The sequence below is a fragment of the Embiotoca jacksoni genome, unplaced genomic scaffold (genome assembly GCF_022577435.1).
Source record: "Embiotoca jacksoni isolate LCO1_2020_lvr unplaced genomic scaffold, fEmbJac1.0.p SCAF_13, whole genome shotgun sequence".
Lineage (NCBI taxonomy): Eukaryota > Metazoa > Chordata > Actinopteri > Embiotocidae > Embiotoca > Embiotoca jacksoni.
This window is the reverse complement of record NW_027185263.1, coordinates 4,001,435-4,027,254: the sequence shown is the minus strand read 5'-3', so window position 1 is coordinate 4,027,254 and position 25,820 is coordinate 4,001,435. Positions and strand designations below refer to the sequence as shown.

General features: G+C 40.2%; 1 protein-coding gene across 3 annotated transcripts in view; it reads left to right on the top strand.

Moving 5' to 3' along the window:
* The window catches only part of LOC138196165 (polypeptide N-acetylgalactosaminyltransferase 10-like), a 118,568-nt gene that overhangs the window by 77,049 nt on the left and 15,699 nt on the right, over positions 1–25,820 (top strand). For all 3 annotated transcript variants that reach the window (XM_069145960.1, XM_069145959.1, XM_069145958.1), the window contains exons 4-6: positions 419–585; positions 21,821–22,006; positions 23,797–23,980. In XM_069145960.1, the coding sequence (XP_069002061.1) occupies positions 419–585; positions 21,821–22,006; positions 23,797–23,980 (537 nt within the window). The remainder of the gene's footprint in view (positions 1–418; positions 586–21,820; positions 22,007–23,796; positions 23,981–25,820) is intronic.

Sequence of the window (25,820 nt, the reverse complement as noted above, 5' to 3'; positions counted from 1 at the left end):
GTGTATCACCTCAGTGACCGCAGTGAACAGTTCACGTCTTGGATCTCTCTGCTGTCCTTTTCCCTCTCTGCTCTCCGCTCAACCCCGACCTGTCGAGGCAAATGCTCCGCCCACCTCTGAGCCTGGTTCTGCTGTAAGGACTTTAATGTTAAGTGCCATGAAATAACCTGTGTTGTGATGTGGCGCTATAGAAATACAATTGAATTGAATTGAATTAAATTGACCTTAGATCTGCTGAAGAGGCAGGTGGGCGACAGAAGAACAGCTGCTCGCTGAATGAGGGGTGTGAATGAGATGGTCCTGTCCTTCCTGGAGAAGGAACAAAAAAAAAAAAACAAAGACAGAAAAAAAACAGAACTATATGAAGTGCTGTTTTTTTAAAAAAATATATATTTATTTTGTTTGCGCGTGTGTGTAGATGTAAACAGAAGCTGTATGCAGAGAAGCTGCCCAACACCAGCATCATCATCCCGTTCCATAACGAGGGCTGGTCGTCGCTGCTGAGGACGGTCCACAGCGTGCTCAACCGCTCTCCTCCACAGCTCATCGCCGAGGTCATCCTGGTCGACGACTTCAGCGACAAAGGTACGGTGAGATTGTAACACGGGAAACATCCACAAAAGAGCAGCCCAACTTGCTGGAAACCTGATCAATCAGGGGACTGTTGGGCTGGAGAGACAGAATCTCTGCTACCGCTTGCAGAGCGCCAGCAGAAAGTGTACATTTTTGCGCCGTAGAGCCCAAAATAAACCGTGTACGTCGTTACCACAGCAACCCGCGCAGAGAGCCTGGTGATGCCCAAACGCACTAAATCCGATCTATTCACTCACAAATAACAGTGTGGACAGTGTGTCCTAAAGATCCGATTGGAGAAAAAGAAATAAATAAAAATCGGATTTTCCTGCCTCTACAAACTCCCAAAGCTTGTAAAACATGGTTTATACTAAAGATTATGAATGTCGGATGGAAGGTTAAGTATAAGAGGACGTTATTCTGCAACCGTGCAACAATACTAAGGACGTGTTTGCTCCAAACAGCTGCCGAGGACCCACATATGTTGAAGAGAGTGGTACACGTTGCCAAGTGTCCTCTACGGAGACACTAACATGAGCTGTTTTTAAGGCTGGATTGCTCTTTGCGAGAGTTAACATTGCCAAAATGTTCCACTAAAACAGGTTTTTGAAGAGATATCCGACATAATAAACACACTGAGGACATGTAGGTTTGTGTACACGTGTGTGCGTGTGCGTGTGTGTGCGTGTGTGTGTGTGCGTGTGTGTGTGTGTGTGCGTGTGTTATTGCATCTCTCTCTCCCTTCATCAGGCCTCTTAAGAAAGTGTTTAACTCCTTGTTAATTAGTGCACTCTGTCACGGTCCCTCGTTGAAGGATGTGTTTACCTCTCGTCTCCACGGTAATGAGACGTTCCGCTGCCTCAGACTCATTTAGAGGTTAACACCCATCACAGCTCCGGGACGAGACCCTCCCGCTGCTGCTGCCAAGCCGAGTGGAAACCAAAACTGCCAAAACTTGTGCTGGAGTCATCGAAATTTTAAAAGCTACTGGACGCTTAATTAAAAGCCTCGTTACTTAAAAAAAAAAATATACGCGCATGTTAAGTAGTTTGCGGAGCCTTTGAGGTTACAACAGATGGCACGAAACTGTCAACATTCAAAATCACATAGTTTTTGTTTGGAGATTTGTTTGGCAGCAATGTAGTTTTTCGTGTGTATTATTTCCAAAATAAAAAAAAAAAAACGATGTTCTCATAAATAATGCAACACACATTTTTTTGTGGTTGCAACAGTGGCAGCAGTTATCCACAGAGCAGAGTTGGGTTGCAGCATAAGAAACCAGAGGAGCTGAATAATCAAAGTAAAAAAAAAAAATATATATATATATAAAAAAAGTATTCTAAAGTTTTAAAGTCATCATTACCAAGTGCACATGGAAGCACATTAGAGATGAGCACAATGTTTCTGTTGCATGAACAGATTACAAGTTATGTTCGCATGAAAACAACATCTTAGCAGTTGAATAAAACTTTCACAATCTTTTCCAAAACGTTCAGGCTCTGAACAACCACATTGGTGTTTTCAATTACTTGGTTAATTAGACCTGTGTTCCCTAATTCATTCTGTTTAATTAAATGCTTGAGCGCTTTTAATTTGAAGTAACACAGGAAGTGTTTAGTTTGTGTTGACGCGTGATGCAGTAACTTTGAAAGCACTAATGGTCACTGATCATAATAAGGCTTCAAATTGATTTTATGAATCAATTATTACGTCCTAAATGTAATTATGACAAATTGGACCATCCCATTTGTTGCTCTTGGCTCTCTTGAATGACACATTTGCTTTGGATCTTCAAACTCCCAAATATGAATTCCAACTGGATCCAGAAAACTGAAAACTTTATTTCCTCACTTGGAGAAAAAAACGTTGCTTTCCTGACAGATGTGTACAGAAAAAAAAAAAAAAAAAAAAAAAAAAAAAAAAAATATATATATATATATATATATATATATATATATATATATATATATATATATATATATATATGTATGTATGTGTGTATACATATATATATATATGTGTGTTGAGTAGAATGTCTTTTTCCTTTGTTTAGCAAATGCAAAACAATCATATTCGAATGTATTTGTCTGTTATACAGTAAAAATATTCCTCAGATAATTTTGCCACAAAGGGATTTAAAAAAAAAAAAAAATTATGTACCACTCAGCCCAATTAAAAAACAAACAAAAATACCTCCCAATCACGTGACTTCCTCTTGTAAGTCCTTGTTTGGCTCTTCACCGCTCCTTGACAAACTTCCAATAAAGTAAACTTTTGCATCAGGATTCAGACAAAGAAAATTGGAAACTTCGGTGCTCCCGTCTCCTCACAACCTCCCTACGGGTGGGAAGTGACGGACAAGTGTGTTGTGCGAAAATAGGCAGGAACCTGGGATGGGTCTGGGCCCCCCTGTTGTCAGGATTGATGGGAAAACATTAGCCAGCCGCGGGGAGGGGATTTAACCTCTGCAGATCGTCTGCTCTGACGCTCCCTCTAACCGCCGCTGTCATTTGATAAGAAATGACTCCGGCTGTAATTAAGGCTTTAAGAGACACACAGACGAAGTGCACTTCAATCAGTTCTGGTCTCTGGTCGAGCGACTCGTGTTACGAAGTCGGAGAGAATGGTCCCGCACAGTTCCTGCGCAGAGTACCACAGATTGATGCTCGGCTTTGAACATGATGAATGAGGGAGCGAGTGCATAATGGAGGAGGAGAGGAAAAACCTGATTCAGTGTGAAGTGTGGTTCAGACTCGCAGGCCGCTGCTTAATTTCAGGCTCACGTATTCACTTACCGAGCTGAGGAATAATTTTCTGCAAGAATGTGTGAGGGAGGAAGATGAATGGATGATGCGCGTAAATAAGTCGTGTCTGTTGTGTGTTCCCGCTTTCAAACATGATGATGAGATTTACTCCTTTGAGAACGTTTTTCGAAGTCAGTGTTGGGGGGGGGGGGATTCAGGGTGTTAACGCGGTCTTTTCAAAATAAGGAAAATTGATTTTTATGCACTTGATGCACATGGGGACGAGAAATCTGCAAAACACACAACAAATACAAACTCAAAAGACGAACCACCCGTTTTTGTTTTTTGTTAGGAAATGCAACTTAGACATACACACACACACACACACACACACACACACACACACACACACACACACACACACATAAAACAGAGGCTTGCTTGATTGATTAGACCTTTTCTCACGTGTGTGCACAGATTGTTTGATTGACATCTCCTTAACAACTCCCTTTCTAGTTTTTTTTTGGCCTTTTTAGTGGTAAAAATTGCACTCATGATTATAATTAGCACAAAAAAATCTGTAAGCATCACACTACCCAGCATATCATTGGCCAGGTTCGCCGTTCAAAGAAGTGCAATCAGCCCGAATAAATGAAAACACTTGTGGGAGCGGGGGGCCCGGTCTCATATCTGTTTTGGTTCTATCTCCCAGGTTCAGTGCATCTCAAGTTCAGTTTAGTATTCAGTTCATTAAAATGTTAAATTTTTTTACCAAATCACCCGGGAAAGATCATCCAACCTGGGTGATTTAAAAAATAAATAATAATAAACAGATGGATAGCCATGTTCATGTTTTAATATTTGCATCACTGAGTCAGAGGTCAGCTTTGATAATAAAATTACAGTTTGAGTATTTATGCTTCGGGAATTGTTTGAGTGGGAGCAACGGACGTTGACCTCATTCTCACATGGAATAAAGTTGGATGAGTAAAACAGTTGAACTCCGAACAGTGGTGCAATTTTGATATTTAGACAAAATAAAAATCCAGTTTAACAATTTAACTCAATATGCATCAAAATACGGACCTCAAAAATCAAAATTGTAAGTTAGCATGTTACCAGCTGCGCCTCGCTTATTAAAACAGCTTAATAAAGCCAATTTAGCTAATTGTTAAATTAACCACAAGCATGACTTAAAGACATGAATACAGACATGAAGGCACACATCCTCTTTTTTGCAGCTTTGAGAGCGCCTCCTTTTTATTTACAGCTCAAATAACGACGACGATTATTACATGAGCAGCTCGGGATCTAATCGTCATTCACAAAACAGAAACAATCTGCGTGAGTCATTGACAGCCCAACACACCCTGACAAAAGGTAGAACACACACACACACACACACACACACACACACACACACACACACACACACACACACACACACACGCTAAGAAACCCTCTCAATCGGTTCTTTTGCCTCTCTGCTGAGCAGCAGTTCCAGTCTTCAGTCATACTAATGCCCTGTTCCATTTCCAACACTTCATTATTTCATTATGCAGCAGAGCTGCTTGTAACCGTCATCCTGAGGCAAATTAAATCATGTGGAAACTGATTTTTTTTTTTTTTTTTTTTTTTTTTTTTTTAATGCTGTGAAATTTGCCTGTGAGGTGAGTGAGATTACACTTCTTGTAGGTAGATATGTAGAAATGACCTCCAGTTTTTATTAATGCAGGACCTTCGGCGGCTATTTCAAATCTAAATGTCAGAGATGTGTAGCGTCCATCATGAAATTTAATAATTGGAGATTTAGGGAGAACCATATGCGCCTTTTATTATTTCACAACATATCCACTGCAGTGCATGAAATTGGGCCTGACAGAACCCACTGATTTAGCGCTTAAATAGCTAACAGAATGATACTAATTACCAATTTGCATTTAGTAAAAGTAAATGCAAGTAATTTCACAAGCATAAGCCTGTTTCCAGCTCGTCAAATGGGAGAATTTGCTGCTTTTGTCTGTTTTATATAATGGTAAACGAAATATGTTTGGTATTTCAACTATTAGTCAGTTTTGAGATGTTACATTGCACTCTGGGTAATGCTGGACATCTTTTCATTGTGGCACCTTACATACGCCATCTTACAATCAATAATTAACCAAAAACAATCGACAATGGAAATTAAAGCTTGGTTGGCTGATGTTATTGGGCATTATCTGATATTAGCTGATTGGCGATTTATTGTTATCATTTTATACAGAATGTCAGCTGATAAAATAACAATAAACTGAAGTACAGGAGAGATTTTTGAAACAATATCACCACAGTTTCTACACCAGAGAGTAGATACAGCTTTATATGTCAACTGTAAAACAGCCTTTTGAGTACATTTCTATGGATTGTATTGAACATATATTATCAGCCAATGTATAATCAATGGATGTAATTTGTCTCTCTCTGAACCCCTCCACAGTCACTCTGTTTGTAACAGCTAATCCAGATATTCTCAACAATAACACCTTTTAAAGAAATCAAATTTAATACACGTGTCTATAATGCCGACATTAAAGGCCATATTTTGTTGTCACCAGTTTAATCCCTAAACATACCGCTGTACACAACATCCCAATGGCCCCTGGTCTGTTGACATAATCACTCAACAGTCTGTCACCATCCTCCAATTAACAGATTCCTAAAGAATAAAATCAAACCCCGCGAGCAGCCCTCAGGAGTTGTGTACTAACTCCAGGGTTGGCTGCCATCTGTTTCACAGCCAGCTGCAGGTGATGAATACTCTTTGTCAGGTGCCACTGATGTTGGAGAGCTACCATAGCAACAAGAGCTCCAGAGGTGCGGCGGGGAAATTGGCTGTGGGGGTAAATCACTTGCCCTCTCATTCGTCAAACCATCCATCTATTCACACCTGTGACTCGTTCCCGGTTGGAAAAAGAGTGGCAGTCTATTTTGTCATAGACACCTTTTGACTTTTCTCCCCACCACCGACCCGACATTCATTCGTAAATATCGTGGGCAATGCTAATGACTCTAGATAAGCATGATGGAGGTTTATGGTTTAGTTCAGCGCAGAAAGCAGCAAATTAAACAGTTTGTACAGATAATCATGTTAGACTTTTATCCTTTTCTTCTCCTATCTGATAGATAGATAGATAGATAGATAGATAGATAGATAGATAGATAGATAGATAGATAGATAGATAGATAGATAGATACTTTATTAATCCCACAAGGGCAAATCTTTTAGGTGACATTTCCTTTCTTTGGTACTTAAGGTTCTCAGGCAACTTTTTTTTAAGTAAAAAAAAAAAAAGTAGGACTGGACATTATTTTGTGCTATCAGAATTGGAAAGGTGAAGGAAAGTACCATTCCACTCTTTCAAATTTCCCAAACTTAACTGCCTTCGGCTGAAAGAAAGGTTTCAGTGAAATAACCCCCTGCTGTCAAATGGCAGAGGAAACATCACGAGGCAGCTTTTTTATTCTCTCTTTATTCTCTTAATTTTCACCCTATGGCAGATTTTGCACTAAAGCACACGTCCTCCTCCTACTGTATGCCGCGGTGCTTTAGCCTTGATACGGAGTAAATCATCACTCAGTTTTCTTTCCTTGAGGGTTTTACATTTTCTTTTTTTTCTTTTTTTAAGATTTGAGTTGAGGCCAGTTCACAATGTCAGGGGAGAGTGACTCCCACTCTTTCACTGGCTGCCCCTGGGTTTATTCCTGCCTCTCTCTCCCTCACACCGTTACCACATCTGACCAGCAGTCAGCTCAGATTTACTGCCGGCAGCTCAACCGTGACACTCGGCTGCAGACAGTGAGCATGTTTTTGCGAACAAAGCTGACAACGACGCTCTTATATTCTCCTCGTTTGGACTCTCGTCTTCCCCATCATTTCTTTGCCTTACTACTATACAGATACACTACTAAGCTCTAAGCAGTGGTAGAATTTTAGATGTAAATCCACTTCATGTTAAATATATTAATATAGCATTATTGGATGTGATGTTATTGTGGTGTGATGGCTGTGGAAAAATGCAAAACAAATGGTGTGAATTTTCAAAAAAATAGATGGATTCCATTATGCTGTGAAGACTCATGGTGAAACATAAGGTTACCACTAACTGATGCGTTCATGAGCAACTGGAAAGTGGGAAAGTTACAGCCTCCTAGTGGGAAAGTACACTGGAATACCTGTCACACTGGGAATATCCCTGGGAGATGTTTTTGTTTGTTTTTCTATTATTTTTTAAAGGAAGAAATGTACTTGCTCCGAAAACATGGAAAACTAGCCAGACTGGGTCAGCCTAGCCTACCTTTTAACTAGTTTATTAAATGCTGTGTACAAATAATATTGACCTCCTGAGCTGCATTGTGTTTGTGTATATGGATGACGATGAGTTTTTTTTCAGTCACTTTTCTGTGTTTTGACTGCAGAGATAGATCACAATTTCTTGCGGCTGTCTTGTTTGTCAGTTCTTGAACGCTCTCAACTCGGATGTTGGGTGTTCCTAGATGAGAACTTGTCCAATTCCCAGCTGTCTGAATGCCTTCTTCAGACTTGGGTCCTTCTTGTGTTGATGGTTTTTGTTCTTTTCGACCATCAGCTAGTACAACCATCATACATGGTTAGACTTTTAAAAAGGTTAACCTCGGCCGTAATCACAAACCTAATAACATCAGACTATAAGCTGAGCTCCTGAGTCAGAATTGCTATATGATTATTTCAACATTGTCCATCTCCGCTGCATTGATTACAAAATAGAGATTCCCACAGTTTCCCCTATGCTGTGTAAAGATGGTCACACTAAGTAAATGGTTGAATATGTCTGCTGCAGCTTAGCGTTTGCGGTCGAGCATGAGCGATGAACGCTGCTGGCGGAGCCCAAGTCATTTCACGGATTTATGGCCAGACAGGGCAGCGAAAGTAGCTGTAACTTGCCACATGCCGAAACAGAAAAAGAACAGAAAGTTGCCTCCGTCTTCACCACCTCAGGGAAAACAGGAGGAAACTATGGGAGGCGAGGAGCGGGGATGCTGCACGTACTGGATTTAAGCTGTATATACGGTGTGCCTGTTGGAGCATCAAGTGTCAGCTTCTCCTGGATCAGATCAACAAATCTCTTAAATCTGACTCGCATATTTCCACCAACATTGACTGTAGTGGGACTCAGCGCTCATATTGTCAAACCTCACCTCTGCTCCTGATCCCCACTGCCCTTGACTTTTTGTTTGTTCAATGATTTAAAGGATTCTTCCACCAAAATTCCGTCATTTCAGACAGTAAAACCAAAGCCCTTTTTGAATACATTGCGCTGCCAGAATCTTGGTTTGTATGCCCATAATGCCGTTGAAGAGCCACAGAATTAGGGTTAATTTCTATCTTCAGAGTAACTAATTTCACAGAGAGTTTGTGTCATCAACAAATACTGAGTGTAAAAATGTTGGCTTGAATTGGACTTCAAATTGGGTAAATTAACACATTTGTAAGACATAATGTATACTGTAGTGTGATAGACCTGTCAAATATAACTGCTGAATTATAAATTCCATCTAAAATGCATAGATTCAAAACCATGAACTAAACATTAAAGATTAGAGAGGCATTGAAACACACTCAGAAAGGAGGTTTACATCTGAGATGAATTAACAAAGCTTGCAATTAGAGAACATAACCAGCTCTTTGAACAACAAAGACAAGAATAGACTTTAATATTCCGGCAACTTGATCTGACCAATTAGTGGTAATTGAGTGCGGCTGATTGCAGCGCTGCGTCTAAACTGTCCAACACGTGACAATGAAATAGTTGTATTCAGCAATACTGCAGCTGGAGGAAGAATCATGGTTTTAGTAGTCATACATTAAGAGTAGAGAAACATTGTTGTCCTGGCTAAATATTATCAACATGAGTAAATAGCCTTAAAAATATTCAATCAAAACCAAATTCTTTTCATAACCAGAATAGCAGAATGTGAAAAAAAAATAACAGAAATTACGTTTAATTGTTTTGGTGAAATTATGTTTTTATCTTGGGAGATCTTGTAGCATTTCTTTGCACTGATAAGTTCTTTCTTTCTTGGACAAATCCTCACCACATTATCATATCCAAGGTTTTGTCTCCCACGATTACTCATTTGGATAGTTTTGTGCTTATTTAGAAAAACAAAAAAACTGAGAGAAGCCATTGTTGGGAGGCGTAGCAGTGGGTGAGATCTGTCTACCTTCACACCTTTACACCTGGCAGCCGGCCAGTGGGACCACCCCCGGAGTCTGCTGGCACATAAACAGCACCAGTAGAGTAAGTTGTGGCTGGAAAAACTTTGTTCAGGATTCTGACAGGATTTAATGATGCAGTGAAAGGTATTATTCATTCATCTCCGTTGGCCATTTCACAGCGGGGATTCAAAGGGGAAAGCTGAGTTGCCAAGTAGTCAGTTTGCTGTTGTGTTGAATCAAGTCACGACTTTTCCCTGAAAACTATGGAGCTGCAGAGTGTTCAGTGTGAAAAACACATTTGAGGAAGCCTGTGTCGTAAGTCTTTGTTGTTTTGTTTCGCTTTCTCCCACTCAGAAAAGCTCTCACATCTGAATATTAATAATAAAGCTAGTTAGCAGAAATTTTGTTCCATGCAAAAAGTACGTTTTTAAAGTAATTTTTTCACACTGAATCTGAATATGCATGTCACTCATAAGATCCTTGTTTTAGCATACTGACATGGAAAATTGGTTATAAGCAAAGTGCAACCTGTCTGTACAGACGACTGCTGGAGAGATCAGTTGATGTTCTTGAGTCCAAACATAAATTTGAATCATACACTTGAGCATTTTAGAAATAAGCTTGTACATGTTTTAAGTATACCGAGATTTACTTTGTAAATGAGTAATATATATATTCTGCCATCTAAAAACCATGCCAGATAGAAAAAAAGAAAAAAAAATTGATTGAAGTTCAGAGTAAAAAGTCATATATGCTCCAAAAAAAAAGCTCAAATTGAGTTGCCCATTGTAATCAGAAAACAGATTTGTCAGAATAAAAATCCCATATGTAGACACCATTTTAAAACTATTAATATTCTGTCAGTACTTTGCGTATGCTTACCTACTTCAGTAAATGTAACAAGTTTATCTTGGAAGACACTTTCTCTTGTACTGTTTTGTCATTCATGTATCCCCCCCTAACTATTTTAAACTACTCAAACTTTGGGGAAGGTTTTCATACAAGATGTGTTTAAAAAGTTAACAGACTCCACCTATAACAACTTCATTTAAATCTACCCACAATCCCTTTCAAGGTAGTCGCCTTGTGCAGCAAAGTCAAGCACTGGACTGCAAGTGGACGTCCCACTCTGTAAGCGTGTCACGCACTGTCCGGGATTTACGCCGGATGTCCTCCGCGGTGTAGACCCAGCAACCCGTCAGCTTCAACTTGCATTATGGGCAACGCAAAGAAGTTGCAGGGAGTTAAGATTAGCAAGTCGTTGTGGTGAGGAGCGACGATTGTGTTGTTGCAGGTGCATAACCTGTGCGTTTTCAACACGTTGTAAGCAATCACGTCATGTTGGAGAACCCTGTTGCCATGGCGCCGCAGTTCAGGCTATTTGCATCGAACGTTTTTTTCCTGAGACGACTCAGAACGTCAGAGTAGAACTTGACAGTCTGACCCTGGGGGACGAATTCATGGTGCAAAACCCTGCGAACGTCATAGAAAACCCACCTGGTTGCTTCTGACCTGATGTGCTTTCTTCAGTCTTGGACAGTGACGTTCTGCCCCTCTTGAAACAACACCTCGCTTTGCCTCATTGCCGTGGACTTCCTGAAGGATTTCGAGGGTCGGCACCACAAGTTTGACACAAACAATATCATGCTTTTAGTGAAATCACAGTGTGCTGTTGATGTTGATCAAGCGACGCAACTTGGAATGACTGCTTTCGAAGGTTATTGCTTCTCACTGTTCCATGAACACGTCTTCCCACCACGAGAACCTTGTTTTGCACTGGAAGCCATTTTGGTTTGAAGGACTCTTAGCACGTGCTGAGGGAATCTTCCCTTTTTTTTTTTTTTTTTAACTTCAACTGTACTATACTCTGATCAAAGAGTTGCTTCATTGTAGTGTAGCAGCAGAACTATTAGCAGTGCCAAATGTTCAATACTGATTCCCTGACCATGATGGAATGTGTGGATGAAAGTGCTTGTTTGTTTACCCACTACAGAGACTGTAAACAGACCTACTTGTTCTGTTATTTTGTTCCGCTCACATGTAAATACTTTTGTCGCATTTGTCAATAGCATTGATTTTTATTCGGGATGAAAAAGACTCGTGTTATGTAATCACAGGCTGTATTTATTCAGCCGAGCCGCACTAGCGTGCTGCACCACCAGCTACACTCTGATGGAAACCTGCCATTCGCAGATTGATCGTCCAATTATTTTCCCACTTTCTGCTCCCTGATGGGATCAGTTGAGCAAATGGCTGCGATGCTTCATTTCCAATAAGAAGTGGCCTGCGTACTGCTCTTATGCGGAGCGACTTTTGTGGTCACACAGCAGGACTCTCAGCAGGACTCTCAGCAGGACTCTCAGCAGGTTTCAGTAGAGCCTCCAACCTGCAGCCATCGTCGAGCTGACCACAAGGGTGCTGTTTTTAATTGTGCTGAAATACACCAGAGACAGATGTTCCTACTATTCTGAAGGAAAATGACCCTCTGCCAGAGAACAGTTCTGCCAATTTCATATGCTCGTGCAATGAAGCTACAAACATGTTGGGTTTTTTTTGCACCTGACCATATTTGCTCTTCTGGTAAAGGCTAAAGCAGTAAACAAAACAAAACAAACACTATCTTTCTTTTGGAATGACCACATCAAGACAGACACTGATGCTGTTTAATGCTTTTTTTTTTTTTTTTTTTTTTTTTTTTTTTTATACCACAGTGTGAATCCAACATAAGAGGGGAAAAAAATGACAGTAATGGAGTCTGAGTGCTGAGATGTTTTTGTCAGATTTGTCAGACAATTTTTCCTGTGAGTGTCTGTATTTATCTTTGTTTTAGGATTTAAGGGGAATCAAAATGGTTTCTTGTGTTGTGTCCATGTGGATTTAGTTTTAAAAATATATTATTTTATAACCCTATTCTTTTAGTAGTAGTTCCCTCTATTTTATTTTTATTTTGACTGTATTTGGAGGCTCTCTGGTGACGTCCTTCTTTAGCATTTTTTTTTTCTAGATTTTCCATTCATATTGCAAGCTATTAAACAGTACACAGAACAACAAACAAGCCCATCTCAGGCTCAAAGCCTCTTCAGATTTATTTTTTTTAAATACTAAAAATCACTATCGAGAATGATATGCTCCTCTTTAAGGCCAAAATGATCATATTTCTGAGAGCCTCAGAGAAACTCTTATGTCCTGTCTGAAATCAAAGGGTCCATCCTTCGTGCATCATGGATGTGTTCAATCAATCTCACTGAAGTATTCCCATTAGATTATGAGACAATTGACAGTTTAACTCAAGTTACATGCTAAAGGAGCGCTCATACTGTCTAAAATGTTCAGAATTCATCCTTTGGGGAGCCTGAAAATGCTAATTTAGTTTCATAGTAATACATATAGTAGATTTTTAAAATTGTATATGAACAGGCTTGATGGTGACTCTTAAGGAAATCTGATGAAGGCATCAAAAACATCAGGATTGAGCCTCTGGAGATAGTTTCTGCCATCACATTTTGTTGAATGATCAAAGAGAAAGAGACGAGAAGTCACCCTCTGTGGGCTGAGATTATTCACAGTAGATTTCATAATAATCCGGACAGTACTTGTCAAGATAGAAAATCCTACTGCGGAGTGTTTGTGATAGACTGACAGACCGACTGACCCGTCTGACCCGTGTTTCAATTTTGGGGACACTTTCATGATTGATTTAGTCGCTTTGGGCTGCCTGAGAAAGCCGCTGTCAGCAGTGTCGAGCTGCTCTTATCAACACTAGCAGCCCCACCATCTGCATGATGGAGCGGTGGGGAGAGGAAGCAGCGGTGATGAGGCGATAGGAGATGATTCGTGGGACAGGCAAGTATGACGGGGGAGAGAGAGGCGGCAATGCAGAAAGACTCGACAAAGTTCGGCATGTTTATTCATTCAAGTCAGCGGTGTGTGTGTGTGTTGTGTGTGTCTGTTTGTGTATGTGGCTGAGGGTGTATGGAGATAATGAGGTAATGGTGCTCAGTGAAGTGTGACGGAGAGATGAGGGAGCGAGTGATATGAAGAGGGAGACTGAGAGGGAGACAGACGACAGAGGACAAAAGCAACTAATTGAGTGTTGCCATTTAGAGATGTAGAGCCATCAGTGGGAGCTGATCGATTCAAACGTCTTTCTGAAGAGGAGAGGACCAGATGAGTCATGTTTACTGTGCGAGGACAAAGTAAATGGCCTCCACTGTAGCTTTGGTGATGTATTTATTGGCCCTTTGCATTAAGTCATAACCGAGGAAAACGAGTCTTGAGCTTCATTTAAAAACCACTTAGCGTATTCACTTCTCTGAGCCGACATTCATCGTCTCACAGCTCCCTATACCTTTGCTGCTGTGCTATATTATGTGCTGTCCACTTTATGAAAGTATAGCTAAAATCCAAAATAAGTGAGCAATACGTTAAAAAATGTTTTCCTGTAAATAAAGTGTCGTTTTTATTGAAATCAATTTAAAAAGCAGCTGAATGTTTTGTAAACAAGTTTGGTAAGATTAGAATTCGTGTTGTTTCCTTCATTATCCAACATCTACATGTCTGTGTAGTGATAGTCAGGAATTATATTTGCTTTATAATATCATGATTATTTACATTTTTCGAAAAGTTGGTGTTGTTGAAGTTGAAAGACGCTTCTAAAAAACAGATGCTGGAAAACTTGAAGTAAAAAAAGGTCTTCAGACAGGTTTTGTTAAAATAATCCAGTCAGGAGGCAGGTTACCTTTAAGAAGCTCCGAAACAAAAAGGACAATCGTTTTGGACATTTCCATGACATGGTGTCCAGGTGTTGAAATAGTCTATTTCCAAAATGTAAACAGATAAAAGTAAAAGTACTTTAATCAGATAAAAGTCACACAGATTGCTGGTTCAATGCCTCACTGCCATAGTTTGAGTGTGTACTTACGGTATGTTGACGCGATATATATTACGATGAGACATTTGTTCATTTTCAGAATCTGTTGAATTTAAGCTGTTGTGATACAAAATGCGCGTGAAGAATATCAATTTGTCATCGTTCACATAATATAACACTTATTCAGCTAGTTTGGGTGGAGCTTAGCTATGTGAATAAATCGTACTAAACACGAGTAGCTCTCGGACACTTTCATTTTGTCAAAGTAGCTCTCAGAGGAAAAAAAAGTTGGAGACCCCTAAAAAAAAGGATTTATTTCGTATTTGTGTTCTTTCCCCCCAGTTTTGCTCGTGCATATTTATTCAAAGAATTGTTTTGTTTTGGGTTTTTTTGTGTGTGAAAATCAACAAACATGGATTAAATTCTCTCCGCTGGTCTGAACCAATGCGCACTCAACCTCACCCCAGCTAAAAACTAGCTCTATAATGGAGCTTCAGCTCAAAGCAGGGCTACAATTCAGAGATTATTAAGGTCAGCAACTTCAATATTATGGAGCGTGACACTTCCCATGTAGGTCTCACAGTACAGTTGTTCAGCAGATGTTCGAAGAAATCAGTGGAAACCTCTTAGAGGTGGAGAATACAGTCTGACTGCTTGCTCCCTCAGGCCATTAGGGCCTCAAGCTTAGCAAGCCTTCACACATGCAATCCTATTTTTGTCTTTTTTGTTTTGTTTTGCATGATTTATTTTCTCTGGACTTGTCTTTCATTTTTCCTCCACATTTACACTTCACAGTGCGATTATATGGGTCTTGGACACAGTCCATAGGGAATCCCTGCCACACCTCAGGTTCATTTTAACCAATCAGCATGCGATCAAACCGGCCACCACTGCAACTACTTAGGGTTCGTGTCCACCAACGCATTTTTTCTTGAGCACAGCATCTTTTTTAAGAAGTTTTTAATGGGAGCGGCACGTTTTGTTTTGTTTTTTGTTTTTTTTTTTGGGGGGGGGGGGTTAAAAATGCTAGCAGCGTGACGAAGCGCTGAGCGTTTATTTTGAGCTTTTTTACAGTCACGCTGCGCTCATCACGGTCTCTTTTTACTCAGCCGTCCAATTACAGTGGAAGAGGGGCGGGACAAACGCACTTAACCACCAACACAGGTCTCTGTTTGGTCTGGCCTTCAAAGTGGTAGAGCAAACACTAATACAAGCAGCACATCTAGACAACAATTAGAGCAGAACACTGAACCAGTGACGGATAGTCTGACAGAACCTGGCTACTCGGCCCCATATCCGTTCAGAGATTTTCTTTAAATATGGCGCAACAGTTCCCTTGTTCCCGAGGATGAACTGATACAAAATTTTGGTGGTCAAAGGTCACTGTGACCGCACGAAGCACATTAGTGGCGGTTACTCTTAATTATGCCAAAATCTCACACAAATGTCAAAAAGGATAAAATATGATGTGATTACATTTTATATCAAAAAAGGTCAACTTCACTGTGACATTGAAATGTTCGGCTAAAACACTCTTCTGGCCATTATTCAGTTATAACTCGGAACAAGCTCGGTATTTTCCAACACAACATCCCCCCAGATTTGTTTTTCTTCTCATTTTCAAACTTATAGTCTTCAGCCCCGACCGAATGCTGACTCAAGTGAAATCACTTAAGGCAATTTATCAGACTATACTCTGGCTCTCAGAAAGAAAACAAAAACAGTGGCTTGTTTTCTTTGGGTTGGGAATAGGCCGCTGAATAAAACAGAATATGAGATTACAGACAGATCAGTCAAACCCTGGCAGCGATGCCATCCTTTGTTTGTCATGTATGTCGCTAACCCTACCCGTGTTTCCTGTTCCTAACGGCACGGCAAACACTGACCTGCAATATGCTCAGTCACTCCCCGGAGAATCATTTATTTAATGATGGCAGCAAAAATTCAAGCATGCGCAGGGAGAAAATTGACAGAGTGTAATGGAGTTCACAAGGCCGTTGGAATATTTTGCTGAGGGAATAAATAAGCAGCTCCAGTCTTTGGTGGTGTGCCAGAGCATCTGGGGATTAATCCACCACCCTGGAAACAGGACTCAACGCGCCTCGTTGGATCCACTGTGATTCAACACTAATTGATTTTTTTTTTTTTAAATCCATTAGGGAGGATGTTGCCGGTGGTATTTGTGGTATAAACACGTGTGCGCACACATTGTGCGAGTTTGAGTTGACCTCATGCCGGAAATTCACTTTTAAACCAGAATAGTTCTCATCCCCTCAGAGAGTTAATGTAGTTTAAAGCATTTCATACATTTTTTTTTAGACCTGTTCTATAACTTCTGGACATAAAATTTGCAAAATTACAACATTATATAATGGAAGTTTATTTGTGTTCTTATGTCCACAAAACTCAGGAGCTTTTTGAGCTTCTGTTTTCAGCCCAGAATATTTAGTTACATATTAGATTAAACCATAAATTTGACTTGTTTATGGTTAGTCCTTGTATTTAAAACACGTGAATTAGTGAGAAACAATTGAAAAAATATTTGGACCCCAATAAATACAGCAAAACCGGCAAAAAAAACGAATCCTTGATATGATACGATACGATATGTTCCGATATTATATTATATTACACTATATTAGCTTTACTCCTTTACAGCCCAACTAAAGCATTTAAGTTGGAGGTCAGAGTTGATAACTGTTGTACACCTGACAACAAGATTTTCATGCCATCTTTAACTAGCAGTTCGCGTTGGATTCTTTTAAACCATGGAGGTGATCTTTCTCTTACTTTCCCCAAACCTTAACCACAGATCAGAAAACTATCATAAATAAAATCTGGGGAAATCATGAGTGGACTTGTCATAAGTTTCCTGAACAAAATTAGTCTTTATAGCAAACAAATACAGTCCAATTCAGTACCTATATGATATATTTTTGTTTTTATTTACCAGCTAATATTTGATTTTACGTATGTCACAACTTTTTGAACATTAATAACAACTAATATATATGGAAGGGCATTTTGCTGTTGAGATGCTTGTAATGCAGACCTAAAGTGACTTAATTCCAGTCACTTCGTGTGGTAAGCTACAATCTCATGAGCATTTCACCAATGACATTTTAAATGCACCACGACACCGTAAAAAGAGCATCAGGCCGAGTGCCGTTCCTTTTTTAAACTGCTAACGACAAGCTCATGTTTGATTATGAGGAGACGAAAGAAGGTCGGGCAGCTCGGGGACTGCCAACGCGAGATTCGAGTGAGTGACGGACTCGTGGGTGGTGGACAAACGGAAAGGGATGGATGGGACCGCAGGGGTCCGGGTGGCGTCCAGTCGGCTCTGAATAAATAGCCCTGATTCCGATCACCAACCGTGTGTGACGAGCGACTCATCCCTGGTAAATGACCCCAACATCCACGCCGCCTCAGCCCCGCAGTCTCCTCCGCTTCACGTCCTAATAAAGACTAATGTGTTTGCCGACATCAGCTCGTTCTCATTAGAGTGATTAATTGCCTCCTTGCTTTCGGTAAACAGTATGAGCTATATTCCAATATATTCGGGGGAAAATTATCCAATCATAATTAAATGCTATGATCTCTCTCCCTCACCTCTCCCCATACAAGCTCTCTTCACACGAGGGGCGAATGTTCTTTCGATTAATTTTGCCTGGCTTCCTGTCATTACGCGGATGATGTCAGCGTCACTTTGTGGCGAGGCGAGTGTTCATAAAGTCGCCACAGTCGGCCCCGGCATGGTCGGTTTTTGACGGCGTGATTTATCGCGGGAGCACGCGATGAGGACGGTGTGCTTTTTCCTCACAGCTTCATGCTGACCTTGCGGAGCCCTCCCGCCCTTGCCTCAATGTCACGTTTTACGGCGTGCGGGTCCGGATGGTGAGCGACACAATAGACACAGCAGCTGAAAATAAAGACGGCTGACTTTCGCAGGGTTCAGGCGTAATCTGGAAAAGGCCAAACGAAGACACACTATCTTGCACAAATTCAGCGAAGGCTTTGAAGGAGGGGTTTGTTTTGGGATTAGTTTGTGATGGAGTGATCAGAAAAATATTTTGAAAAAGGATTGGTGGCTTTAAAAAGCATCATAAACACTCAGGTTGGAGGGACTAGGCTGAGGTGATTGGTGGTTATTTGCAGAACTGAATGCTAGATTGAGGTCGTGTTTCAGTGTCCAACACTAAACCTGCATCCTCATGCCGCACAGTGGACACTAACAACGGGGTTTTGTAACTCTGCTGAGTCAAACATCTGAACTAAATGAGAACGAAATCCGGTAGCTTTATACACTCTGCATGTCCTCACAAATCAGCCTTGTTTATGCATTTTTGCATAATTGAATCAAGCCAGAATGCAAATCTCCCACAAATTCAGCAATACATCCAGCTTTAAAGCAGTTTTTCTTTTGATGTACCTTCAGGATAAACTTTCATAAAGCTGTTTAGAACTCTATAGAAAAGTACTAATCAAATTTAGACTTCAGCATTAAAGGTAATCAAATTAGTAGTTCTCTAAAGAGGATTTATTTTATTTTTTTTTAGTAGTGAATGCAGCTTTGACACTTAAAGTTGCAGAATAGCCAAAGTATTAGAACAATACGGGACGTCGGCGTAGTATAAAGTGATTAAAATCCAATTTGACCTCCTGTTTGTGTCATCCAAAGCATGAAGGGAACACAGTGGTGCAGTGAGATGCGGATATACGGATGGATGGATGGATGGGGGCAAAGATTGGCGTACGTGTTGGTGTGCGTGTTCAAACCAACATGCTACACGTCTGATCAACCACCTTGAAAATGTAATATCTAGTGGAAGGCATGTAGGCACCGCCAAACCGCAGAAGAGAAAACGCCACATATGATCTAAGAAAAAAAAAATCAGTTTTCATAAAAAGAACAAAAAACAAAAACAAAAAAAAACTTGCAAGTTGTCTTATAAGCTGTAGCAGTCGAGAGAAATATTGAGGTCAAAATGAATGATAACTGTCACATCGTCCCTGGTGTACTTATAAATGTGATTCTGCTTTGTTCCTAAAGGCGCTCTATGTCTCCTTGAGACACACACAAAAAAAAATTCAGTTTTATTCCTACTGCTTTATGAGAGAAAGAAGAAACAGAAACAACGAAGGGTAGAAAGGATATTGGGGAGAGTGAATAACTACCTTTCATCACTTTATCTTGTAATTTTTGTACCATTGTTAAGCAGGTCTTTCGACTCTCCCTTCCCTTCCACACAAAATCAAAAAGTAAAACCAATTACCGTTACTTTTTTCTCCTGCTGCAGCAGATGTGCATTAAAACACAGCCTTTCGGAGCTGTCAAAGTCAGCTCAGTTAGATCTGCAGTTTGGCGTGAAAGTAAACAACATTTTCAAAGGATGAAGTGGAAAGGTCAACATTTCAGCATCTCTTATAGTCTCTATCGCTCCGCTCCTGTAGACGGGGCGTTGTAGCTGTTTGTAAAGAAGCTGTCAAAATCATATGTCATGTTTTGACTGCTTCAAGAGTGTTTTTTTGTTTTTCCATTCAAACCGCTGAGAGCACTCAGGTCTTGTGCTCTTATCTTTCAAGAAAATTTGTTTAACGGGAAAAAAATAACTAATCCCTAATCTTTCACATCCCGTTCCAAGAAAAAAAATAACGTGGAGAGAGGCTGCAGCAGAGACAAAGTAGGTGTGCACTGATTTCACAAGGACATCCACGTTAGATGCACAGCAATACTGTCAAAAAAACACAACTTTTGATTCATGACTTGGTGGAATTGATGATAATTTTCGGAGAGCGAGGTCAATTATCGAGGATTTTATTCCTTTTTGTTCATCTAAATTTGTAGTGGTGTAGTTATTTGTTGTATCTAATGTCATGCAAAGAAAAGTGCCCATGCAACCTACAAAGACAAATAAAAAATGACATTGTTAGACATTTTAAGCTGCATTTGTTTTTGTTTTTTAAGATTTATAGGCTTTTAATCAGCAGTAAAATATGACATGGAAAATTCTTCAATCACATTTAAAATCAGATAACTTTGCTCTTCAGGGAGATTTTGAAACCAACCAGTTTCTATGAATACTGGTACTTAAACTTAAATGTGCGGCGATAGATGCAAACTGTTCAAAGCGGCCCTTAGTTTTCCTTTAGTATATTGTGGTCCAACTTTTTTGTGTGTGCTTGTTACAGTTTGGCTAGAATGAGGTGCGCTGCATTCATTGCAGATGACCAGCTTACTGTGATAATTTCAGACTGAAGAGTATTATTCTACAAGAGCTGGTAATTGTTGTAAAGATGATCAGATATCTGTAACATACAGAAGCAGACAAACTGTTCCAAAAGAAGACGCAGCCATGAGACTCAAGCTTGTTTCTATTGACTTTGATTCACTCTTCCCCCGGCAGAAATTTCACTCATATTTGCAGACGTTTGTCCTCCATAAGTAAAACAAGACATGCCTGCAGTTTGTCAGTCTGATTCATTGCTCCTGTGGTTTTAATGTCTGCATTGAAAATGTCAAAATCCCAGAGGCAGAAAACTGAAGCAGAGAACAGACCGTTTTTGTTTTGTTTTTTGTTTTGTTTTTTTTACTCCTTTAAATTTTTGACAGCGGTTTGCGAAGTACACGGAGTGAGAGAACTTCACAACTTTAGTTGTTTAAAAAACTTTTCTATCCTTAAACTGTCCTTCGCAGCTCCTGCAGAAACCAACCCACCAACAAACCATCCACCGTTTAAACTGCTTATCTTGTGTGGGATTGCGGAGCGCTGGATTCTGTCCCAGTTGCCAGCATGAACGGGCAAGAGTCGAGGATACGGGTTGGCAGTCTATGACACGGTGCTGCAGTAACAGCAGTAATTTAACCTCCAACAGATGCGGCAAATACAACTGGATTTCAAATGTCCCTCTCAAGCTCAAACACAGATAAAGTTCCTTGAATTGTGGATAAAGGCAGTTGTTTCCTAGTTTCTTATTACGTGGGATAACTTCAAAGGGTTCACTTATTTCTCTTTAAAAAAAAACAAAAAAAAATCAAAGATATACAGATGAAATACTGTTTGCAAAAAGAGGATTTTTTTTTTTTTTTTTTTTATCTTGAAAGAGACTGAACCTTTTGAAAATTCCCTCTTAATATGACTCAGTCAAACTAAGTCAAATCCTCATTTTTGCTTCAGACTATGGACTATTTTTTTTTTTTTACACAAAAAAAGGACTGGTGATTTTGTCCAACATCATTTATATTGATTTTGATTTGGTTCTGGACCAAAATGAGAAAAGGTATTCTAGGAAACAAAGAAAATGACATTATAGGTTATGACAGCATTAAACATGGGGAAAACGATCTCACTCTATTCCTGCATTTCCTCCTCAAACCCTCCTTGTCCCTCTGTGCAGATCACTTGAAGGTGGCGCTGGAGGAGTACATGACGCGGATGCCCAAAGTTCGCATCCTGAGGACGAAGAAGAGGGAGGGGCTTATCAGGACTCGTCTGCTGGGAGCCGCTGCGGCCAAAGGAGAAGTTATCACCTTCCTGGACTCCCACTGTGAGGCCAACATCAACTGGCTGCCTCCTCTGCTGGGTGAGGAACACAAAACACACACACACACAGGCTACTGAACATCGTAAAGAAAATGTCCTCGGATGCCAAAAAGGAGTCCACAAATGACACTTTTCAAAATATCTCTAACTTAGGAAAAAAAAACATTTCCTATTTTTCCCATAAAGTCTCAATTTATTTCTAAAATGTTTTCACTTTGAAAATTGTCTTTGAGAACTTTTTCTTTTTCTTTTTCACTCAAGGTTACACTGATGCACACAAAAGTCTTGACACTCCTGCCAAATTGCTTTCTCTAACCAGTCACTCTCAAACATTGAATCACACACACACACACACACACACACACACACACACACACACACACACACACACACAGACACACACACACACACACACACACACACACACACACACACACACATGCCACCCCTGCTGTGAGACTGAGTGCCTCATCCTCTGGCTGATGGACTTGCTCACCAACAGAATCTCACTTTCTCAATTACCCTTTTTTCCATTAAGGGCTCCGTGTTCAGCTCTGTTTCGCAGCACGCCGCCGTCCCACTCGCAACCATTTCACAGCGAACCTTATGACCCGTGTTGCCTTTCTGTCAAGCTGTTTACACATTGTGTGGGAACAGGACGTGTATCCGTCGGTGCATAACATAAACAAGGAGTCATGTTTATTACAGCCCCACTGCGAAGCCTTGAATATTAATAATGGGGAAAGAAGGTACGGAGGCTGTGAAAAAATAATGAGCTTGGTTCGAAACTTAACTGGGGGCAAGTTTGCACGTTCTCCCCTTGCCTGCGGGGAGGTCTTTCCGGGTACTCCGGCTTCCTCCCACCGTCCAAAACAAAACATGCATGTTAGGTTCATTGGTGATTGTAAAATGCACCGTTGTCTGTTTTTGTCTGTCTACTGCGTTGGCCCTGTGATGTACCGGCAACCTCTCCACGGTGTAACCCGCTTTCGCCCAAAGTCAGCTGGGCCGTGACCCTGTTCGGGATAAAGCACATCTATCCACTAATGCACTGTTGTACATTGGTCTCTCATTTGTCCTTCTTGTTCTTCATGCTGTGTTTTTATTTTCATATCGTGCGTTTGTGAGTGTGGTTGCTGTGTGACGACTGTTTCAAATGACAAATGACAATAAAGTTTGAATTCAATGGAATATAGATCATGGATGGGTAAAAGAGGAGGAGAATCACTTGTATGAACCTGATGAATGTTGATATGGTCACACCAAACTTGCGGTTGTTTGCTGTAAAAATACAAAATACAAAAAGAATAATAATTAGTAAAGCTGTAGCCGAGCTTTGCCCACCAATTGCTCACAGATTCAGTTTTTGCTGTGATTATTGTTCTGGAAACTTTGAACGACTCTATGGTCTTGTGTTTGTGGTATTAAGGCAGAAATTGGTGCAGCAGTTCTCTGAAATATCCCGATACCCCTTTGAAGAGCTACTGTGAGCAGTGGAGATGACAGCAGGACCTGTTACATCAGCGCATCCCTCTTTAGCCTTTTTTCACAACATGACCTGCGTCAACAAACCAGCAACTTTCTTTTACTGATGGACAATCGGAGTCTGACACGTCGAGAGCTCAGTGGAAAAACATACAGACAAACACACACACACACACACGTTTTTATTTTCATTCATCCTGGACACACATGTACAATACACAAACACAAGAATAAGTCCTCTAACAATGAAACGTTTTTGCTGTGATTTTTTTCATTGAAAAGCTGTAGATTTTAAAGTTTTTTTTTTATTTTACCCAACCGTCCGGCTCTCTCTTTATCTCTCAGACCGAATTGCCCAGAACAGGAAAACCATCGTTTGTCCGATGATCGACGTCATCGACCACGACAACTTCGGCTACGACACACAGGCGGGCGACGCCATGCGGGGGGCCTTCGACTGGGAGATGTACTACAAACGGATCCCCATCCCCCCGGAGATGCAGAGGGACAATCCCAGTGAACCTTTCGAGTGAGTAACAACACACTTCGCTGAGTGTCTAAACAATGAAGTGAAACTCAACATTCATGCGGCTTCTTTCCATTGTCAAGTTTGGCTGGTTTAAATTTGACAGGGCAGTAGCAGCACTGTTGTTGTTTTTGTTGGTTTTAGCAGAAGAAAATTACAGATTTTAAAGTCCATTTGAGTTTCTTTTCTCCAGCAGGCTTTTATTTCGCAATATCTCCTTCAGTCAAGCTGATCGTTTAAAAGCTTCTGTCCAATGACATCACACATTGCACTTTGTCTTGATGGTAATGTTTGTTTGTTTCTCTTGTCAAAATGTTCCATTAACCAAATTAAAAAAAAAGTGTTTAATTATTCTGTCAGTTCAGGACAACTTTTGGTTGATGCTCGTTTGTGAAGCTAAATACCAAGAGCAACATGCACATTTCATCCTTTTTAATGAAGTAAACAAAATGTTCCAGCGGGCATTGCTCCTTGTGTGCCTCATGTCCAGTGTGTTAAGGGAGGAGGGATGTTTGTTTGTCTTGTGATTCTTCTGGACAACAAAGTATTCAAATCTGATTTCCTCCATACGCAATAGACAAAAACATAATTTGAGGGTAATCGAGGCTGCACAAAGTTCTGTATTTTGTCAGTGCAAGAAGAGCTTTTTTAATTAACCAAACGTACAAAAGCTGAAATTTTTCAAGCTTCATCTATTTCTGTGATTCACTTTGTCTCAGCGGTAATTAAGTCCCTTTCCCTGCAGTGTTTCAAACTCATCCTTTGAGCTCCGATTTACACTGATACAGATTTGGACCAATTCTTCAGAGCAATGGGTTATTGTTCCAGGCAACATGTTGTCTAATCTGACTGCAGCTGGTTTTTTTTTGCCAAAAACACTGTCCGCCTTCTCTGATCAAACAGATTTGATTAAACTCTAATTGATACAACCGTCCACGCCAGCTGAATCATGTTTCATTTATTTTTGACAAAAAGCACATTTTTAGGCTTCAAGTTTATATTCTTTAAATGAACTATATGTAAAACAATGATTATGTATTAGGCTTTAAGTGTGTTCATAAAATGTATGCTCTAATAATGGCATAGAAATTCAATTCAGTTTTATATACAGTATTCCTTTGATTTCTTCACTAAATAGCACAATCTAGCTCCTTTGTCTTGTGCAGCATGTTTCATTCTAATTGACTTTCAGAGTTTGAAATATTGAACTCTAGTTGTCCACCAGGTTGCCAGTGTAATATTTTAAATACGAGAACAGAAAGTCAATGCATCCATAATTCATTGAAGTGTGTCACAGAGAATTAAAAACAGCACAAATCATAACATTTGTCATCTCAGAGCATTTTTCATAGTAGTGTCAAGATTTTACTTTATTACAGAGAGACACCCAACAATTCTGGGACTAAGTGGAATTCCTACTGCAAGCCAGACATCATTACCCAACATTAGTAGGAGCAGGTTTTCAAAATCTGGTTGAAAGCCCAAAACTAGGAGAGTCGATGCTGTAATGCCCAAAGATTCAGAATCAAGTGCTGTGCCTCTCTATAGTTACGTACTAACACTCACTATTTTGAGCGCATAAGTGCGTTCACACTGTCAAGTATGGAAACATTGCAGTGTATTGTAAGTACCCAGGTGGCGTACTTAAAACGTCCCATGAATTGAGTTCGAAAGGCTGGACACTTTTTGAGCATTAGCGGTTGCTATTAGAGCTACGTAGCGGAGACGGAGGAATTTCTGGGTAAAATGATGAAAGCAAGCAGATATGATGGCGGGTGATGCAATTCAAATGTTACGATTATTTCTGGGAAGTGCAGAACGGCAGTGTGCAATTTCAGACTCT